General features: G+C 44.3%; 1 protein-coding gene across 1 annotated transcript; it reads right to left on the reverse strand.

Annotated features, from left to right (window-relative positions):
* Positions 1–873: 873 nt before the first annotated feature.
* Positions 874–12,935, reverse strand: Zp2 (zona pellucida glycoprotein 2). The gene is given in 20 exon segments (XM_076551334.1): positions 874–1,051; positions 1,873–1,950; positions 2,245–2,341; positions 2,420–2,535; positions 2,538–2,555; positions 3,717–3,741; positions 3,743–3,906; positions 4,037–4,161; positions 4,255–4,346; positions 4,428–4,615; positions 5,521–5,647; positions 6,349–6,533; positions 6,631–6,727; positions 7,849–8,010; positions 8,205–8,249; positions 9,015–9,164; positions 10,806–10,900; positions 11,532–11,615; positions 12,520–12,608; positions 12,703–12,935. Coding segments are annotated over 20 exon segments (2,133 nt in total). The 5' UTR covers positions 12,753–12,935; the 3' UTR covers positions 874–905.
* Between the last annotated feature and the right edge of the window lie 4,893 nt (positions 12,936–17,828).

Here is a 17,828-nt window from a genome sequence, read left to right on the forward strand (position 1 = left end):
GAGGATGTGCCACTCCAGGGCCTGTGAGGGATGTCTTCCTGGCTCCAGATGTGGATCACTTGCTGACACAAACACCACTCTACACCACAGGACCAGATGTGATCACTTGCTGGCACATACTCCCACCATCACCCTACACCATGGGACCATCCAGCCTTAGACTTGAGCTTCTACAACTAGGAGGTGGAAACAATCCCCAAAGCCTCTTGAAGTACCCCACATTTGGTATTTCACTGGGATCAAGTTAGACACAAGTGGTTTCCTATCCCCAACCCTAATCCTGTGTCTTTGAATGAGGGACTCAAACACAAAGGACTCACCTAAGAGTACTCCTTCAGGTGGGCTGCCAAGCCCTATTGAACATAAGTGACATTGTGTCAGGGATAGGACTAAGGAAGTCACAAAATCCCACATAGGAAACAGGTTGTAAATTTACCTATTCCTGTCCTACACAGGGGATTGTGAACAGCTCTCAGATCTGTTCTAAGGAGTAATGACTAAAGGAAACAGTTCTTAAGTAATTTCTAGTCTTAAAACACAAGGCAAAGGGCTAGAAAAATGGAGATGGCTTAGCCAGGAAAGCGCTTGCCTGGCAAGCATGAGGATCTGAGTTTGAGCTCCACATGGTTTGTGTTTTAAAGGCAAGTCACAGTGGCACACACTGTATTACCAGTACTAGGGAGTCAGACAGGCATATCCTTATGGCTCCTGGACAACCAGTCTAGCCTAATTGGCAAGTTCCAGACCCGTGAGACCACTTTTCTTCCTCTTCCCAAAAGAAAAAAGTAGATGGTACCTGAGGACTGACTCAAGGTTTTCCTCTGGCCTCACCTGTGTATGCACACAAGACCACAGATAAACACAAGACAAGAATTTTCCTGCAGCCTCTTTATTTGCAAGTCCAATCAGTGATCCAGCCTCCCAGTTCTTGCCTTATTCAGGTAACAGATGAAGCCTACAATCACCACTGAACCCACTAACGCAGCCACAGCAGCTACTGCTTTAGAAATAGTGTCCTTGGCAATCTCGTGCCTTTTGGGAACGGTAGCATCTACAAAGAAAGCAGGTTTTCAAGTCATGGTTGTGCTGAGGCCCTCTACAGAGGTTAGGCCTCAATCACTTGATCTTGGGAGTCTGTAATAGGATACAGCCTCACCCTCTTCCTCTGCCACCTTTACCCTCCCATTCCACACCTCCTCTCCCCACTGTTATCACCATTTGCCCCCTCTCTCTCTCTCAAGCCAGATGGGCTGATACCTGGAGAAAGCCCCAGCCTCTCAGCCTAACTAATGCAATGCCATGATGCTTAGCTATCCCTGGAAGTGTGATGTCACAGGAAGATTGGCTAGAGATTTAAGATAACTTAATTTTACACTCTAGGCCTGGAGTTGAGGCCCTCTGGGTGAGGCTATGCGATGATTATAGGAGCATAATCTCCTATGATTTCAGTTTGGCAGAAGTTAAAGGGATACTCATGCTTGCCAACCTACCAATCTGCTAGCAATACACACTGAATTTCTTGGTATGGTAGGCAATCCTCTTAAAGATCTAGTGTGACATTAAGAACACATTACAACATCCAGCACAAGAGTAGAACTGTGAGAACAGAATGGGTCATAACAAGACCATGGCCAAGAGCCCCACGCATCCTACATGGTTCTAACAGAGACCAAAACAATAAAGTAAGTCTGTCAGTAGGTACTGTACATGATCTTGCTGGTGTCAAGATTTTCAGGAGCACATACAAGAAGTTCAAGGCTCCGTGGGAGGGGAGCTTACTTTCCTTTGCTCTTATTTAGGTTTGTCATTAAGCACATTAAATTTTTGGCCAAAAATTTGCATTCTGAAGTACCCCAGACTTTAAATCTATACCTTTAAGTGAAGAGCCATCGGACAGCAAGAGAATGGGTCCTGGAAGGCTGACTGTCATTGTGTCTTCTTTGATGGCCTCTGTGGTGGGAGACAGATAATCAAGGTTGTGTTTTGACCTCGGGAGTAGTGTGCCAGAGGCACTACCAGAGTCCCTAGATGCTCCATGGAGTATCCTGTGATGTGAATTCTGTCTGTCATGGATAGATTCTCAAAGGATGGATTCATTGGCCTAAATGAGAACCTGTGCATCTCGGGCTCACCACATTGGTAAAGGAAGATGTTTCTCGGGACTAAGTTATTATCCTAAAAATTACTCAATTCTAGAAAATTGAGACTTGCTTTGAACAAAAAGAGCAGGGATTGAATTATTACCTCGTTTTCTCCTCAGTGGTACAGGGCAAGTCACAGAGCACAGAGGGGAGTCAAGGGACCCTTGGTTGCAGATCAAGGCACTGCAGTGGAAGTAGATCTGAAGAGGAGGAAGAGAGTCAGGTGGAACCAATGCACTCAGTGTCAACCTGCCCCAGGTGACTCCTTGACCACATACCAGGCTAGAGAGCGCCTGTGCCTCTGACACGAAGGCAAAGGTCTTCACATCAAACCTCTGGTAGTGAGCAGGATGGACCACTGAGGAGCCAGCTGGATGGAAGGTAGTGTGGTAGTTGTCCAGTTCATATTCACAGCTAGGAAACAGGCACCAGGATGGGGGTATCAGTCACAGGAACCCGTACATGTACATTTGGACAAGTCGAGTCACGTGATACCTATGCTACAACTATGTCTACATCCTAACAGCACCTCTGCTTTACTTATATCTTTCTGACTGGATCTAGTCATCAATATTCATGAAGTCCTATGCATAACACCTGCATTGAACTATATAATGTGGGTATGTGTTTGTTTACCAAAATTCAAAGAGATTCAAATTGTGATCACTGAGAGAGAGAGAGAGAGAGAGAGAGAGAGAGAGAGAGAGAGCGCCTTAAGATACCAGCTTAATCATTTCACTAAAATGGGTTTCTATTACGTCCTAGGTAGTAAATGTTTGCAACAGAGGTAGAGAATTGTTGCCATTCTGCTTTACACACTAATAGGTAATGATGGCATTAAGAATGGAAAAGAACAAAGCTCTGAAGAATTATATAGATGGATAGGGGGATCAAGGCTGGTCAGGGCTGGTCTCAGAAGGAATACTCAGGCAAATCTCCAAAGGTAAAGAAATGGGTAGTGTAATTGAATGGGGTTGTATGTACTCTTTGAAGCAGGAGTCTGTCGAAGTCTAGCTGGGGTTTGGAGCCTTGTGGCATATTCCCCCAGAGCCAAGAAAGCTAAAGTATAGCTCTTTGCAGTTAAGGAACCCTGGCGGGGACACTTCAGGTAGAGATGAGAGGACAAACACCTATTGCCAAAAGCACTGTCCCATTAGGGTTAGAATGGGAGTTCTGATCCCAGCTCCATCACTTACTGTTGAAGTAACTCACCTAAAGCCACACTTAGTAAACTTGCCTTCCCTCCCGTAGGTGGCTAGTGTTTCTCAGGTAATGTGACAGGATACGTGACAGCCTGGCATATGGTAGGTGTTCAGTAGACACTAGAGTGCTCCCTCTCATGATAAAGATGCAACTGAGCCAGACATTTTGGACAGGAGCCCATTCTTAAGAGCTCAGGGTAATAGAAAAGCAGCATGAGCCACCTGATTAGACCAAGGACTGATGACTATGGAATAAGGATTATTTCAGGGAATTCATGACCAAGGGCTCCTTTAAGTCCCAGGAGGATTATTTTTAATCACTCTAAGTTTTAATGTTTTCCCTGGGCAACCCTGCGGTACAAGGAATACATACCCATCCACGACAATATACCACTGGGGGACAGAGGATGGGTCCCTAGAAGATGTTGCCCAGCAGTCATCCAAGACCAGCTTGATATTGGGATCATTCCTGTTCAAGACAGTCACTTCCATGTAGATGGGCTGGCGGAGGTATCTCACTAGAGGGTACTCATCCTTCCCATAAGGTCGTTGGTAGGATTTGTCTGCAATTAACAGAAATTTCTTCAGCACTGAGGTACAAACTGGCTGCAACATTGGATGGCAGCGTTGGATGGGGGATTTTCCCCTAAAATGCACTGTTATTATTCATCAGCTCAAGTTGCAACACCTCACCTGGGTAGGTTTGTAGGACCAACATTAGTGGACCTGGCTTTACAGAGGCCACTGGAGAAAGAAGGCTTTTGATATTGGCATTTAGTAGCATACTGTCTCGCATATAATGACACTTCACTGTCATTCTGGAAAATTGTGGGTAGAGAGATAAGAATTATGTTAACAAAATCCCTGTAATTTAAACAAAAGCTTAAAAAACCAAGTAGAAATTATCACACCTGAACTCACTATCCCTGAATATGATGCTTGGTGGTAGATTTTTCCAGAGAGCATGTATTTCATTCTCATAGATGACTTTATCACCTTCAAACTTAGAAGTTAGATAAAGTTGGTCAACAAAGCACTTACTTCAAAAATAAGTCTTAACTTCTTAGCCTTGGCTGCTACTCACTTTCTGACGTGTTCCACATCCATTCAGAGGTATATGGAACCGTGCGAGCCCCTGTGACTGAGCCTTGAGGATAGGCTGACAGGACGAGTTTCCCACCAGGAGGGTGTCCAGGTTCAGAGCAGGTTTTGTTTGGTGGCTGTAGACCTCGAAGTCCATAAACCCATCCTGTGTACACAGTTCATCTGTAACTGGACAGCAGTCAAGGTTTAGAAAAACTAAGCCCACCCTGTGACATTACCCTTCAGCCTTGAAGTCTTAGATCCATCGAGCAGCTAGGCTTGATTCATCTTCAGTCTGTTTGAGCAAACACTGATAAAACACCTTTAGTTACAAGAGGGACGGAAGTTACCATGATCAGTGTCATCAACATACAGACCGGGAGACACGGGAAGAAAGATCACTAGGTGATGAGGCCACACCCTGATAAGTGATTAGACCGTCTTAAGGATTCAATCTGGGTTGGCTATCAAGTGCCAGGTTTCATTGTGTCCCTTTCTCAAGGTTTGGGTTCCAGAATGTTTTTAAACTAAGGAAGCCCATATAGGATGCCACACAAGTATTAAAATAATCCAACGGAACTCTGAAACCTAAACCTGAGGGTTCCACACTTTGGTGGGGGATACTCAGTCTGGACTCACAGACAATTTGAGGAGAATTGAGAAGGTAGCTTTTATTATTGGCCTGACCTTGGCCTGAGGAGCAAAGAGAGCAAGGCTCATCTAGAGAAGGTGCCCACTCAGGGTTCCTTTCCAGGATGCGTAGGAGTCTCAGGAAACTCAAACTAGAAGCTTGAAGCCATTGTCCCCGGACCCGAGTTAGATATGTGGTGGGACCCTCATAACTCTGTATACCCAGGCTACTTAAATTCAGCAGTTCCACAATGACCTGCATGAGTGTTTGAGAATGGTAGCACACATAGGCCCCCATCCTATAACTTAGAGACTGCTGTTTCCTACATGGCTCATCTTCAGTCTCTGAGCCACAACTATGAATCAGAATCTCAACTTCTGTTACATTTTTCTACATGCATTAAGGGGGGGGGGGAACACTGACAAAAACCCAGATAGTTTCGATTTAAAAAAGAAATCTTTACCTATAGAGACTGGTGACTCACAGTGGCACTCAGGATCAATCACCATGGATACCATGTCCGGTTGGAGGTAAAAGGTCAGCTTGAGTGAAGAGATGTAGAACTGATAGGGTGGACATTTTTCAGAGGGCTGAAATGAGAGAATGTCAACTAGCCTTCTCCAGAAGCAGGAAGTAGGAGTTAGTCCCCAACACTTGCAGAACACACTTCAGACTTAGTTTCCTTCTAAGCCAAAACAAAATCTGTCACCTCCTCAGATCAGGATGCTTCTCGAGGCATGAGCTTTATTGCTTTGAACTCATGTCCTAAAATGCCCAGTACTTCATGCTCTCTGTACCGTTAGTCACTAAAGCTGGAATTAAATCAAAGTATGATAGTGGAGTCCCTCGCCAAGCCCCAGAAGGGCTCAAACGGACTCCAGATGTTAAGAAATGTTATTGCTACACACACCCTGACATTCTATCCCTGGCAACTGTATCCATCAAGACTAGCCTTGGGACAACAGGAGACCCTTAAAAGGTTGAAACAAAAAAAGACCAAGTTGCCCTGTTATATACACAGAGCATAGCTAAGGTTCATCATTAGATGGTTGATAGGTACTTTGTTCTTCTCAAATGAAGTGAAAAATGTAGAAAGTGTCCATATGCAGAAGTTAAAGAGATGGTATTGGAGAGAACTTTCCTTAATTCATTTGTGTAAAGTAATCAAGAGGCGCCTTGCACCATTTAAATCCATCATTATAGCAAATAGACTACGGACAAGTCATGAGTTATATCATATTACCCACAGAGTACTTCAGAAGGCTCTTGAGGCATTCAGGGAATAACATACTTTTGTTTTCAGGAGAGGTTTTTGGAAATGCAATCTCAAGCCATTTGTTGCTTCTTTGTCGATCCCACTGGCATGCCATTGCCTCTCGGGGATGGTCCTTTTTCCAAAGCCCACAGACTTTAGCTTCCCAGGAAATTCTGGTATGGTGAGAGTCATGTGTGTAGCATTACAAGCCACAGAAAGATCTGCAGAAAATAATGGATAGAATACCCACGATCAGCTTTGGTTAAGCCCTAAGAACCATGTTTCCCACTGCTGAAGCTGTGGTCTCTCAGGCCTCACCTGATGCACAGACAGCTTGTGAGGAGAAGGTGATCTTCTGCCCAGGAGATGAGAACAAAAGCTTCAGCTGCACAGTGTAGAGATGACTGCTCCCTTGCTGGGGGCGGGGGTCAGGATTTGGAAGATATCAGTTTGAGTCTCTAACCAATAAGAGCCAATATGCTCAAGCATTGGGCATCCCTTTGGCATAAATGAGATGTAGGTATTTTATCCAACCACTGCCAAGGTGCTCTGGTCTTAACCTTGTCTTCTAGAATGCCTGGAAGACTAGTGCTATCTGTGAGGATGACCAATAGCTGACCCATTTCTAGGAGACAGGAGCAAGAACTGGCCATATTCTATGACTATCATATAGCACTGGACAGAGTGCTTACAGAGACCAACAATCCTATGATGCTCAAGGTAAAACAAAACTGTCTTTATTAAAGTAGCCAGTGTTTGAACACTTGCCAGGACCTGTCTCAAGCGCTGTCATGCATGACTTAACAGTGGGATAGATCCTAGGAAATGCACCATCAGACAATTGTTCTTGCACAGTAGAGCGTAGTCACACAACACCCACTTTTGCCATTATCCCCCTAACATGCAATTGTATGTGTGAAATCTTTATCCAGTGGTCAGTATAGGTTCATATAGCACCACTACAAACATGAACAAGGCATTGCCCTATAATGTTTCTACAGCTACCAAAAACAGGCTAATTCAGCTCTACTACAGTCTCGTGTGACTACTGTCATATGGTCCAATACTGGCTTAAATATTTTACAGAACATGACTATATCAATTTAATGTCTCACAGATGGCCTGAAAGGCAAAGTAGTAAATAGTGTTACCCAAACAGAACACCTTAACTCCTAAGACTCACAAGAATATCCCTGTTCTACATTATAACTTGAATATAAGACTATAAAGAGGGAAGAACACATAGCAAGGCTTGTGTCTCTTCTTCACCATTGCATTCCCACCATCTGATGAAGTACTTGGTAACAGAACTTACAGGTTGTTTGTGACAGATTCTCATGATGTAGTCTAGGCTATCCTCAAACTCACAAGCCTCCTGCATCAGCGTCCCATGTACTAGAACTACAAAGTATATGCTCAGCTAAATATACTTCTTTAATTGGCAATATAGCCCATTTGAAGACATTGTTGGGACCATGCTTAGGCTTAAGAAAACTGGCCAATTCCTGATGGTAATATAAAGGTTTTCACACCTACCACATAGTGAGCAACTCCAGTAGCATTGACTGGCACATCGAGGGTTATTTTCTGGCTGTCAATCAGAAGATTAAATCCTTGTCTTAAGGCATCCTTCAGGGGCAGGGTGTGGGCTCTTGTACCATTGCCAAGCTTAATGATCCAGCCCGTCTCCGATGCATTCTTAAGTCAAAAGACATGGAGATAATTCCAAGTGGTCCTCTGACCAACATGTGCATGCTAACAGCACACCTACTCATGAATGCATGCGCGCACACACACACACACACACACACACACACACACACACACACACACACACACACACACACACACAGAAACAAAACAAAACAAAAAAACCAAGACCAAACTCTTACCTCATTATCATCAGCAAACCTAGAGAAAATGTGTGGGAAGGAAAACTGGAAAGAAAAAAAAAAAAGATTTAGGAGAAAGTTTCTGAAGTTCCACCACCTGCGATGTTGCAGAATCACCCCGTTTAATTGACATAAGTTAATTAATGCCATTCTTCCAAGAAGTCTGGCTGCTGCCACACAGTAGAAAGAGCACTTGGCCAGATGTATCTTCCCATTCTGTCCTTGGATTTTACCCCTTTGGGTTTCCAGTATCAAAAGGCATTGGAAGAGATAGACTAGGTCCAATTACAAGTTGAAACACTAGGTTCTTAGACACACAATCTTTATTATACCCGCAGAACCAAGTACATCAAGCCATTGCTGCCATGATAAAAGTATGGTTATTATTTAGTGGTCCGTGTCAACAATGTCAACTTGAGCCTATTGAATATAAACATAAAAGCAAGAGGCTGTTTTGTCTATTTACTATGTTTTAGTTTGGAGACAAGGCCTGGAATGTGTTATCAGTCAATCCTATGACTATCAGTGTAATTGTAGATCATTTGAGCCTTTTTTATTGCTAGGCATGGTGTGCTCAGTACTGTGTACTCAGTTCTTAGAGCTACCCTGTCAGGTAAATGATGATGTTCTTCCACTTTAGCCTTAGAAACAAAGGCTAAGTGTGCTTGAGAAAATGCATCATAGTCACAAAGCAAATACAGTAAAAATGAAATTGAAATCCACCCAGCTACTAAGTCCAGCCATGTCCACAACCCCATTTTGTTTCCCCTGCTAAAACCGTACAAGAAGTTGTCATCCCATGTCACTTACATACACAAAATCCTTCGTGCAGACTACGGCTTCTGAAAACTCAAAGATCTCAGTTTGAATAGCTGGACAGAAGAAATGATACACGCCATCTTTATATTGTCCATCAGTAGTGTTGTCCTGGACTCTGATGTTCACCTGGTAGCCACCAACCTGTGTGCAAACATAGTACAAGTGAGGAAGTTGGCTCCTCAGTGGGACAGGCAACTCCAGAAGACCGTGAATCTGACCATTAGAGAGGCAGCATATTTCAGTTAGGCAATACAAGTTCCTGGAGGTACTTCATTCCTTTGCCAAGACACTTTAGCTAGCTCTATGAGATATCCTTCTAAGGCTTACAGGTGGAGAGGAGAGTTCAAACATTAGAGATAGAGTCTGCTTTCCTGTTACATTTTCATTATGTTCTATTGTCTTATGTTGGGAATCACGGTCATCTTCCCGACATCTACACAGGTTATTCTTCAAATATACCCACTCAGCAACTAAGCAGATGCCCTAGAGCTGGGTGGAGCTATCTTTGTTACCTCTGACCTTAGAACTTAGTCTAAGGAAAGATAATTGTTATCTAACAATTTTATGCTAAATGTCAGATAGTAACTCTTAGAATTTATGTCATTTTAACTTTAAAAACTGTTCTCAATTCATAGATCACATTAAGGGTATAACACTAGATTTGGCCATTCACAGCTTGTAGTTAGCAGAAACTAGGCCCTGGGGAATGCAGTTCTAAGCTCCTTGAAGTTGGGAAGGCCTGTATTCATAGGAGGAAGACATCAAGTTGGAAGGGATATGTAATGGGAAGTCCTGGGAGAAGATGGAAGGGGTGAGTGTGGGGTAGATATGATAAACACACTGTATGCCTGTATGAAACTTTAAAGAATAAACAGTAAAGTTTACATCAGTACAGATTTTCACAAAAGATAGGATTGCTTTTCTGGGCCATCACAGAGGGTCTTAGTAGGCCAGGGGACTGCTCAGAAAGCAGAGTCTGTGAATACACAAAGCTTACACTGTAGGCTCCAGCGTTAGGGCCAGATGATGTGGCCTGCTAAACATTTGATTCCCAGTACCCACCCCACACCCACATCAACTGAAATCCTTAAACACGCCCAGAACCCCTCGGTGAGTCTGCACAAGGAAGCTTGAGAACTTCTGCCATGTGGCAGGTCTTTATTGCACCTAATGACCCTGATTGGGCAATCCTGGTTCTTGGCAATAGAGTAGCACTTACTGCTTAGCAACTGTTTGTTTTTTACCACCTGTTCTTAAGCTGGTTCTTTCTGCTAACACCAAAAATAGCCTTCAGTCTCAGAGGGGTTATGTTAAAATAGCTCCACGCTGAAGCATTCGCTCTGTCTAAGTCATGTGCCCAGTATCAGTCTTTATACCCTGTGGAGATGGCAGCATCTTTTCAGTTTTCCAACAAGCAAATAGAGGCTTAGCAAGGTTAGGGAGCTTACTTCAAGTCGAACCCGGGACTAATAGCTCAAGCACCGGGCTTCTCCAACACTGATATTTTAGACCTTTTCACCTCCCCTGGGCATTATAAGCTATTTGACAAGATCCTTGACTTGTACCCACATTGATGTCAGTAGTAGAGTCCATCCCATCTCCAGAATGTTTCTAGGCATAATCAAAGTGTCCTCTGGGTATGTTAGTAACCCAAAAGAACAAGCCAATCCGATTGAGGACTAAAGTTCTATTTCAAAATCTAAATCCTCAGCCATCAAGTCGAATACCAGGAAATGATTATGCTCCTACTCCCCAAATTACTCCTTAAAAGCAATTACTCACCACTCTTGTAGTACAGGTTTCATAAGGGAACTTCATAATGAGCTTTTCTGAGTCCAGGGCATAAGTGCAGTTCAAAATGTCAACCCCAGAGGCATCTACAGAAGACAGATAAGAAATACATTCCAGCGTCAGAACCAAATGCAGGCTCTGAGCCAGAACTCCTCATCCACATCTAAGGCACTTCTATCACTTTTGACACAACTTGGTGATGTGATCCAAACACATTTAAGGCACTTCTATCACTTTTGACACAACTTGGTGATGTGATCCAAACACTCATTTGTTTGTGTGCTGTGACTTACACCCAGAAGTTTCCAAGTGGATCCCAAATAAGTCATACAACCCAGGAAAAGACTGGTGTTCCCCTTTATGTGGCATTGGGCAAGTCAGGGACCCCCACAGCACCAGGGGAGATGAATGCCAGTTGTTCCAAGGGTTGGACTCTTGTGTACCCAAGTAGAGGTGGTCCTGATTTCTACAAATTGAAATTAAGATTGAACAGTACAGGGGAGAGAGAGATGGCTCAGAGACTAAGCAGTGTCTGCTCTTTTCGAGGACCCTGGTTCAATTCCCAGCACCCACATGGCAGCTCACAACTGTCTGTAACTCCAATTCCAAGGGATAAAACACCTTCACACAAACATACATGCAGGCAAAACATGAATGCACATAAAAAAGGGGTCATTAAAGAATTTTAAAAGAGATTAAATATTACATATAACATACCCGGCACAGAAGGTCGCCATTTTTCCATGTCGAACCTGCTGGGAAACTCAACTCTCACTTGGTTTTCATCACAAATGACGGCGCCTGGAGAACAGATTGAGCCTTTGGAAGACTTTCGAGTTAGAGGGGACACTGTTTCTACAGGTAAGTGTGGAAACACCATCTTCCTTAACAGCATGAAGGAACACTGCCCGTTGAGAAGGGAGAGCACTCTTCAGGGAACTCACAGATTGCGACTTACAAACCCAACACAAGAAACTAGAGCTTTAAGGATGTTCCTATTCAACACTCAGGGCTCCACGGAGAGCCCCAGCTTAGTGCTAGTAGACTAGGTTCAGAAACCTTCACAGGAGCTGCCGGCTGTGGGGATGGTAGGTCGCAAGAGCAGGAGGTTGCTCTACTGCTGTCCTCCAAATTAAAGCTTTAGAAAGAAAACCCTGGGTTAAGTCCCAGGGATTTTTTTTTCCTAAGACCAAACTTCGCCTGTGACCAGTCTTTCTGCAGCCTCTGGCTCAGGGCACTTTGTTTCACAAGAAGAGTTCTGGTTCCGATAGCTCAGGCTTGGGGCGTAGATGGAGACTCTTGCTCTCCATCTATGAAGACAGAGCTAGCACATGGCTTGTACTAGGTACCAGAAAGTGCTAACACTAAGGGGCTGGCAAGTAGCACAGATGTTGTTTTGAGCCCTTGCCTCTGCCTGACATAGCAAGCCCACAGATGCGCAGGGGAAATTCTTTAATGGCTTGATGAAAGAACGAAGGGAATGAAGCGAGGCACAGAGGCACACACCGGAAAACCAGCATCAGGGAGGTCGGGGCGGGGAGGGGGGTGAGACATTGGATTGAGGCCAGACTGGGCTACATAGCAAGTCCCTGTTGGGAGGGGTGGGGAGAGAACAGGGGAGAGAGTAGGGAGGAAGGGGTGAAGAACTATTCCTCCTCTTCAGCCTGCACCCTTCAGTAGGAGGGTTCTCTCACCAGAGACGTACCTGGGAAGGCAGGATCCTTCGGCTGAGGAAGACTTACTGAGTTTATTGAAGCCACAAGGGCAAATAAGAGAGAAAGCGACCTGGAGATGCTAGATGGGGGAGAGAGAGAGTGAATTAAGGAAAAGTGAACTTGAAACAAATAAAGCCATTGCACTCCCTACCCTCATTCCCAGAATGCCTCACCTCCCGCAGCATGGAGGGCTGACAGACTCTGTCCTCCGCCTCCACACCATGTTGGAAGAGACCACCAGAGCACGGGGCTGAGGCTGTGTGGGCAGCTCTGTGCTGTTATAGCAGAAGGTAGGATGTGACCCCACCCTCTCACCATTGGGGGCACCTGGATCTCCCAGCCCAGCTGAGAAGGAGGTATTTGGGGAAAAAGTGCCACCTGCCCTCCCTTACACTTGCCTCCATGTTCTGCCAGCGGCTTTTGAGGGGAATAAGTAAAACCAGGGTTCCCTGAAATTGGCCCCAGGTGAGTAAATTAGTGGCCTATTGCCATGGTTTGGGGTGGGGGAGGTTTCAGATCTTTTATGCAAGATATTTACAATTCCAGAGTAGTGGAGGAGGTTTGAGTTCATTAAGGAATGGCACTTGTTCATACCACTAAAGCTTTGCTGTAGGTGCTGCATGGGAGAGAGTTTAAGAAAGAATAAATTCAAGCAAATAAGGCCATTGCATCCTTACCCTTGCTCCCAGAGTGCATGACTGCTGTGGAAGCCAGAGGTCACTCCAATGATGCTCATGAGGTACTTTTAAAAAGTGGATTTAAAAAAAAAAGAATATGGACTCGTGCCCACATATAAAAATTTAAGCTTACTGGTGCTTAAAAGATGCTTAAGAGTGCAGAAGCCTGGAGTAATTCTTCTGTAATTCCAGCACTCAGAGGCTGAAGCAGAAGGCTGAAGGTCATCTATACCGTGACATCCTACTCTGGAAAACAATCCTTCCCAAAGAGAGAAAAGAGACAGTAACTTTTAAACTTGCTCCTGATAGTATTCACATTATAAAATGCCACAGACCTTTTCTGCAAATATCACAAGTGATGGCCAAAGAAACTCCATTTTTGCTGGGCATCCATCTTGGCACCCACCAGCCATTTGTCTCTGACTCCAGTCCCTGGAAGGTAAGTTCTCAGTTACCCTGATTCAGTGACCCCCACCCCCCTACTCCCTGAAATGAACAGCCATGGTCATCTACCCATTATGATATGACTAACTGCTTTTTTGGCTTTTGTAACTTGCTTATGCAGACACCCAAAGATTGTTTGGGATCACCTTGACCACTTAACGTGGCAGAACAGACCGGTTTTCGTTAGCTTGTGTAGGAATCGAAGATTTTCTTGTGGTTTTCACCTTTAAAACAACCTTCCCCATATTCTTCCTGTATGACATGCCTGAGATTTGGCTTTAAGGCTGACACCCTGCTAGCAGCTAATCAAGAACTCCTTTAATTATAATTGGATTGTATCTATGGTCTTTTCCCAAGGGTCACAAGCTCCATAATATTATATAATTTAAACAAAAACCAGACCTACAGATATAGTTTAAACACTGTTTTGTAACCTCCTGTTACCATTTACAACACTCACATATGACATGTAGTCACTTTTTTAGGCTTGTATAGTCACACATCACATATAACATATAGTCTTGTATGTGGTTGTATCACATATACTCATTCTCATATCACTGCATACTCATTTTAAGGGTTATATAGTCAGTGTTTAGATAACCAGTACTTATTTAACTGTTCCTTACTGATAGATGTTAAGGGGTTTTCAGTTTTTCATCATTTTAAGCAAGATGGTGAATTCATTTTTTGAGACAGTCTTGCTATGTAACCCAGGCTAGTTTGGAATTAGAGCTCTTACAGCCCCCACCTCCCACATGGTACGATTAACATGATGGATATTTTTCTACGTTTGCCTGGCGAACCCTTAGCATAATTCCTAAAAGTGCATCTCATGGGTCAAAGAGTATAGTAATCTAAATAAGAGCAGACTATCTTGCAACACTTTGGCATTTACAGGTCAGGAAACTGAGGCCGAACAGCCTGTCTGAGCTTTGAGAATTTAATGTCAGTGGAGAATTCAGATTTCCAGAAACCTGGTTGACGGGTCTTTTTGGTACCTCTTGTTGCTCTTTGAGACATCTAAACATATTCAGCTTGTGTTCCCTAACAGGTGAATATAGTGGGCAAACTCTGGGCAATCATGGTGTGGCATTTGAAATTACTGATGTCTGTGTTCCTTTCCCAGTGTGATTTTAAGGGTAATCTCTATTTGTCCATCTAAAGTACCAGTACAGGTTATAATCACATGGTCCCAGTGCCTTTGATCAAAAGACCCATGTAGACATCTCATTAACATCATTTTTGGGGGCCGCCCAACAGCCACTGAATCAGATCCCGGTGGGTGGAGGCCGGGTGGCGTAGCTCACCAAATGCCACAGGTGCTTGTTATAATTAGAAAAATCAGGAAAATACCTGGAGGGAGGTAAGCATGGAAATGAACAGTTACAGTGGTTGATCTCTGTGTGGGAATGAATAGAGCGGATTATGTGCTGGTGGAGGAGGTGAGGTGGAGCAACATGTGAACAATCAGGGTTAGACCGTCAGAGATGGGGAAAGGGTTTTGTCTAAGGGCAGATGCTTGATAGCACTAGCAACCCATCCTGAGTGTGTTTTCCCTCATGTGGCATCTTTATCACAAGTGTGAAGGTGACTGGGTCCCATGAAGGCTAAGACTGTGATGAGACAATGAAAGGACCTGGACTCAGCTCTGTGGAGAAGCCAGTCAGGAGGTGAAGGGTCAGTATGTTTCCTCCACCACCCCAGGCCTCCCACTTTCCCAGGACTGCAGCCTTTCTCCAGAGTGGGAGGGTTTTGCCTTAGAAAGAGACTGCACCTGGGAACTGTTAGGCGATGGAGAGGCTGTCTAGAGGGCCAGAGAAAGGGTCCGACTGTGAATTTTTGTGGAGATGGTGAGTGGCCAGAGAGTAAATTTGTCTGCCTCACTTGACTCAGACTGATGCTGTGCCCACCTGGGACAGCTGCTGAACTGTCCCTGGGCCTGGGAACCAATATCTAGGATTTTGCTCTGGAAAAGCCTTGCATCTGTACACAAGGAAGCACATGTGTTCGGGGCAGACAGGTTTGGGAGGAGGTGGCTGTGCCACAGTAAGAAGATGTTCCTGTAGTCCAGAAACTCTAAAGTCTTTACAAAACTAAAGATTCCTAACAGTTCACAAAGCAGGGAGGTCTCTTTCAAGAGTGAATTTTCCATGCTCTTTCCAATGAGGTTTGTTTGTTTGTTTGTTTGTTTGTTTTTTAGTTTTGGTGCCTGTCCTGGATCTTGCTCTGTAGACCAGGCTGGCCTCGAACTCACAGAGATTTGCCTGGCTCTGCCTCGACAGTGCTGGAATTAAAGGCATGTGCCACTGCCTGGCCTACAATGAGTTTTCTAAAAATTGCTATTCATGTCCCCGGAGTCTTCACCTCTGAAGGCCTTGGTTTCCGTTTGAGTATCATGAAGCCCTCCATCACTTTTTCTTGAGGGTGTTTTAAGTTGGTCCTATGCAAGTGAGGATGTCGTTAGTTTTACTGTTCCCATACCTGGGCTGAAGCCCTCCTTGTTATAATTTGTATATGCAATAGTTTCTAACACTTGAGTATTGAATCTTTTGTCACACTTTCTACAATCATTAAATTATTCATTGCAGACAGCCTGAAGGAGACAGCGACTTCAGTTACCAAGAGTGATTCTTTGACTTTGTCAGAACCATGAAAGATGACATGAAAAGTGGAGTTTTTGAGGTACCTACTTAGCACGTTTCTCTGATTTGCTTTTTAAAAGAGAAATAGGAAACCTATGATTCTCCCTTTTTTTTTTTTTTTTTTTTTTTGGTTTTTCGAGACAGGGTTTCTCTATGTAGCTTTGCGCCTTTCCTGGAACTCACTTGGTAGCCCAGGCTGGCCTCGAACTCACAGAGATCCGCCTGCCTCTGCCTCCCAAGTGCTGGGATTAAAGGCATGCGCCACCACCGCCCGGCCCTGATTCTCCCTTTTAAAGTCTGTGGGTACACAGCTGTGTACTTGCAGAAACGTCTAGAAGGGTCTGCCAGAGTGAAGTGTCACCTGAGGGAGGAGGCAGCGTAGGAGTTTGGTTAGGCAGCTCATGTGGCTTGACTGGGTGTTTGCAACTAATCAGCTCTGACATGTTTCGTGTTCCTGATTTTCCAGGTTTGGGAGATGGGACTGTTTTTGTTCATCTGTTTTGTTGTTGTCTTGAGAGAGGGTCTTGCTCTCTACATCAGGCTGGTCAGGAGGCTACTATGTAGCTCAGGGTCCCTTTGAACTCTGGGTCCTCTTCCCTCAGCCTCCGAGTGATGTTCACAGATGTGCAGCCAGCACACCTGGCCCTCTCCAGGTTTTAAATATATGTAATGTTCCCCCCTGGGGATAGGAAAAGGCGTCCAGAAGAATGGGGGACCCCTCTCCTCCTTTCTTTTCAGACTGGCTCGTTTGCCAAGGTGGCCATCTTCAACTTTAAAGTCTGGTTTCCATCTGAGCAGGGGAGAGAACCAGGGCCTCATGGGTGGGAGTTCAACAGTAAGATGGTGTAACGCCCAAGAGAGTGGCTGTAGACTCGAGGCTTCCAAACAAGTCTAGCTGCCTACCATAAAATGAAGGTAATGAGTCTGAAGAGGTTTGGTGACTGGCCTAAGGTCATCTACCCATGCTAGTATCAGAAGGAGCTGCAGGAGAAGCCTGGTCTCCATATTCTGTTCCTTCTCATTCATTTTGGATTTTTGTTTCTCTTTCTCCCCCACCTCTCTCTCCCTCTCCCTCTTTCTCTCTCCCTCTCTCCCTTTCTTTCTCCACATGAGTTTTTCTTATAGTTCATGTAGTTTTAAAAGTACAAGATGACATTAATTAAAACTTAGCAGCATAAGATAAATTAAAAATATAGTTATGCTAATACAGATTAAAATAGCTTTCAAATATCAAATATGAATTTAACTTGGAAAATAAGCCAACGGCAGTGAGAACGTTCTTTCACATCCTATGGCAGCTCCCCCAGCAGCCTGGTATGGGATGTTAATTCAGGGTCTATGTGGGAAGTTTAGTAGGTCTAAGTTGAATCAACCTTCTGACCGTGTGGATTCAGAAACAAACAGGACAAAAGTTGATCACCCTCTAAATTAAAGGGAGGATAGTTTTGATAAGTAGATGTCAGAGAAGGTTTAGTCTTCTTCACAAAAGCTCAATTATAGGGCCAATGAGATGGCTTGGTGGGTAAAGGTGCT

The sequence above is a fragment of the Peromyscus maniculatus genome, chromosome 1 (genome assembly GCF_049852395.1).
Source record: "Peromyscus maniculatus bairdii isolate BWxNUB_F1_BW_parent chromosome 1, HU_Pman_BW_mat_3.1, whole genome shotgun sequence".
Classification (NCBI taxonomy): domain Eukaryota; kingdom Metazoa; phylum Chordata; class Mammalia; order Rodentia; family Cricetidae; genus Peromyscus; species Peromyscus maniculatus.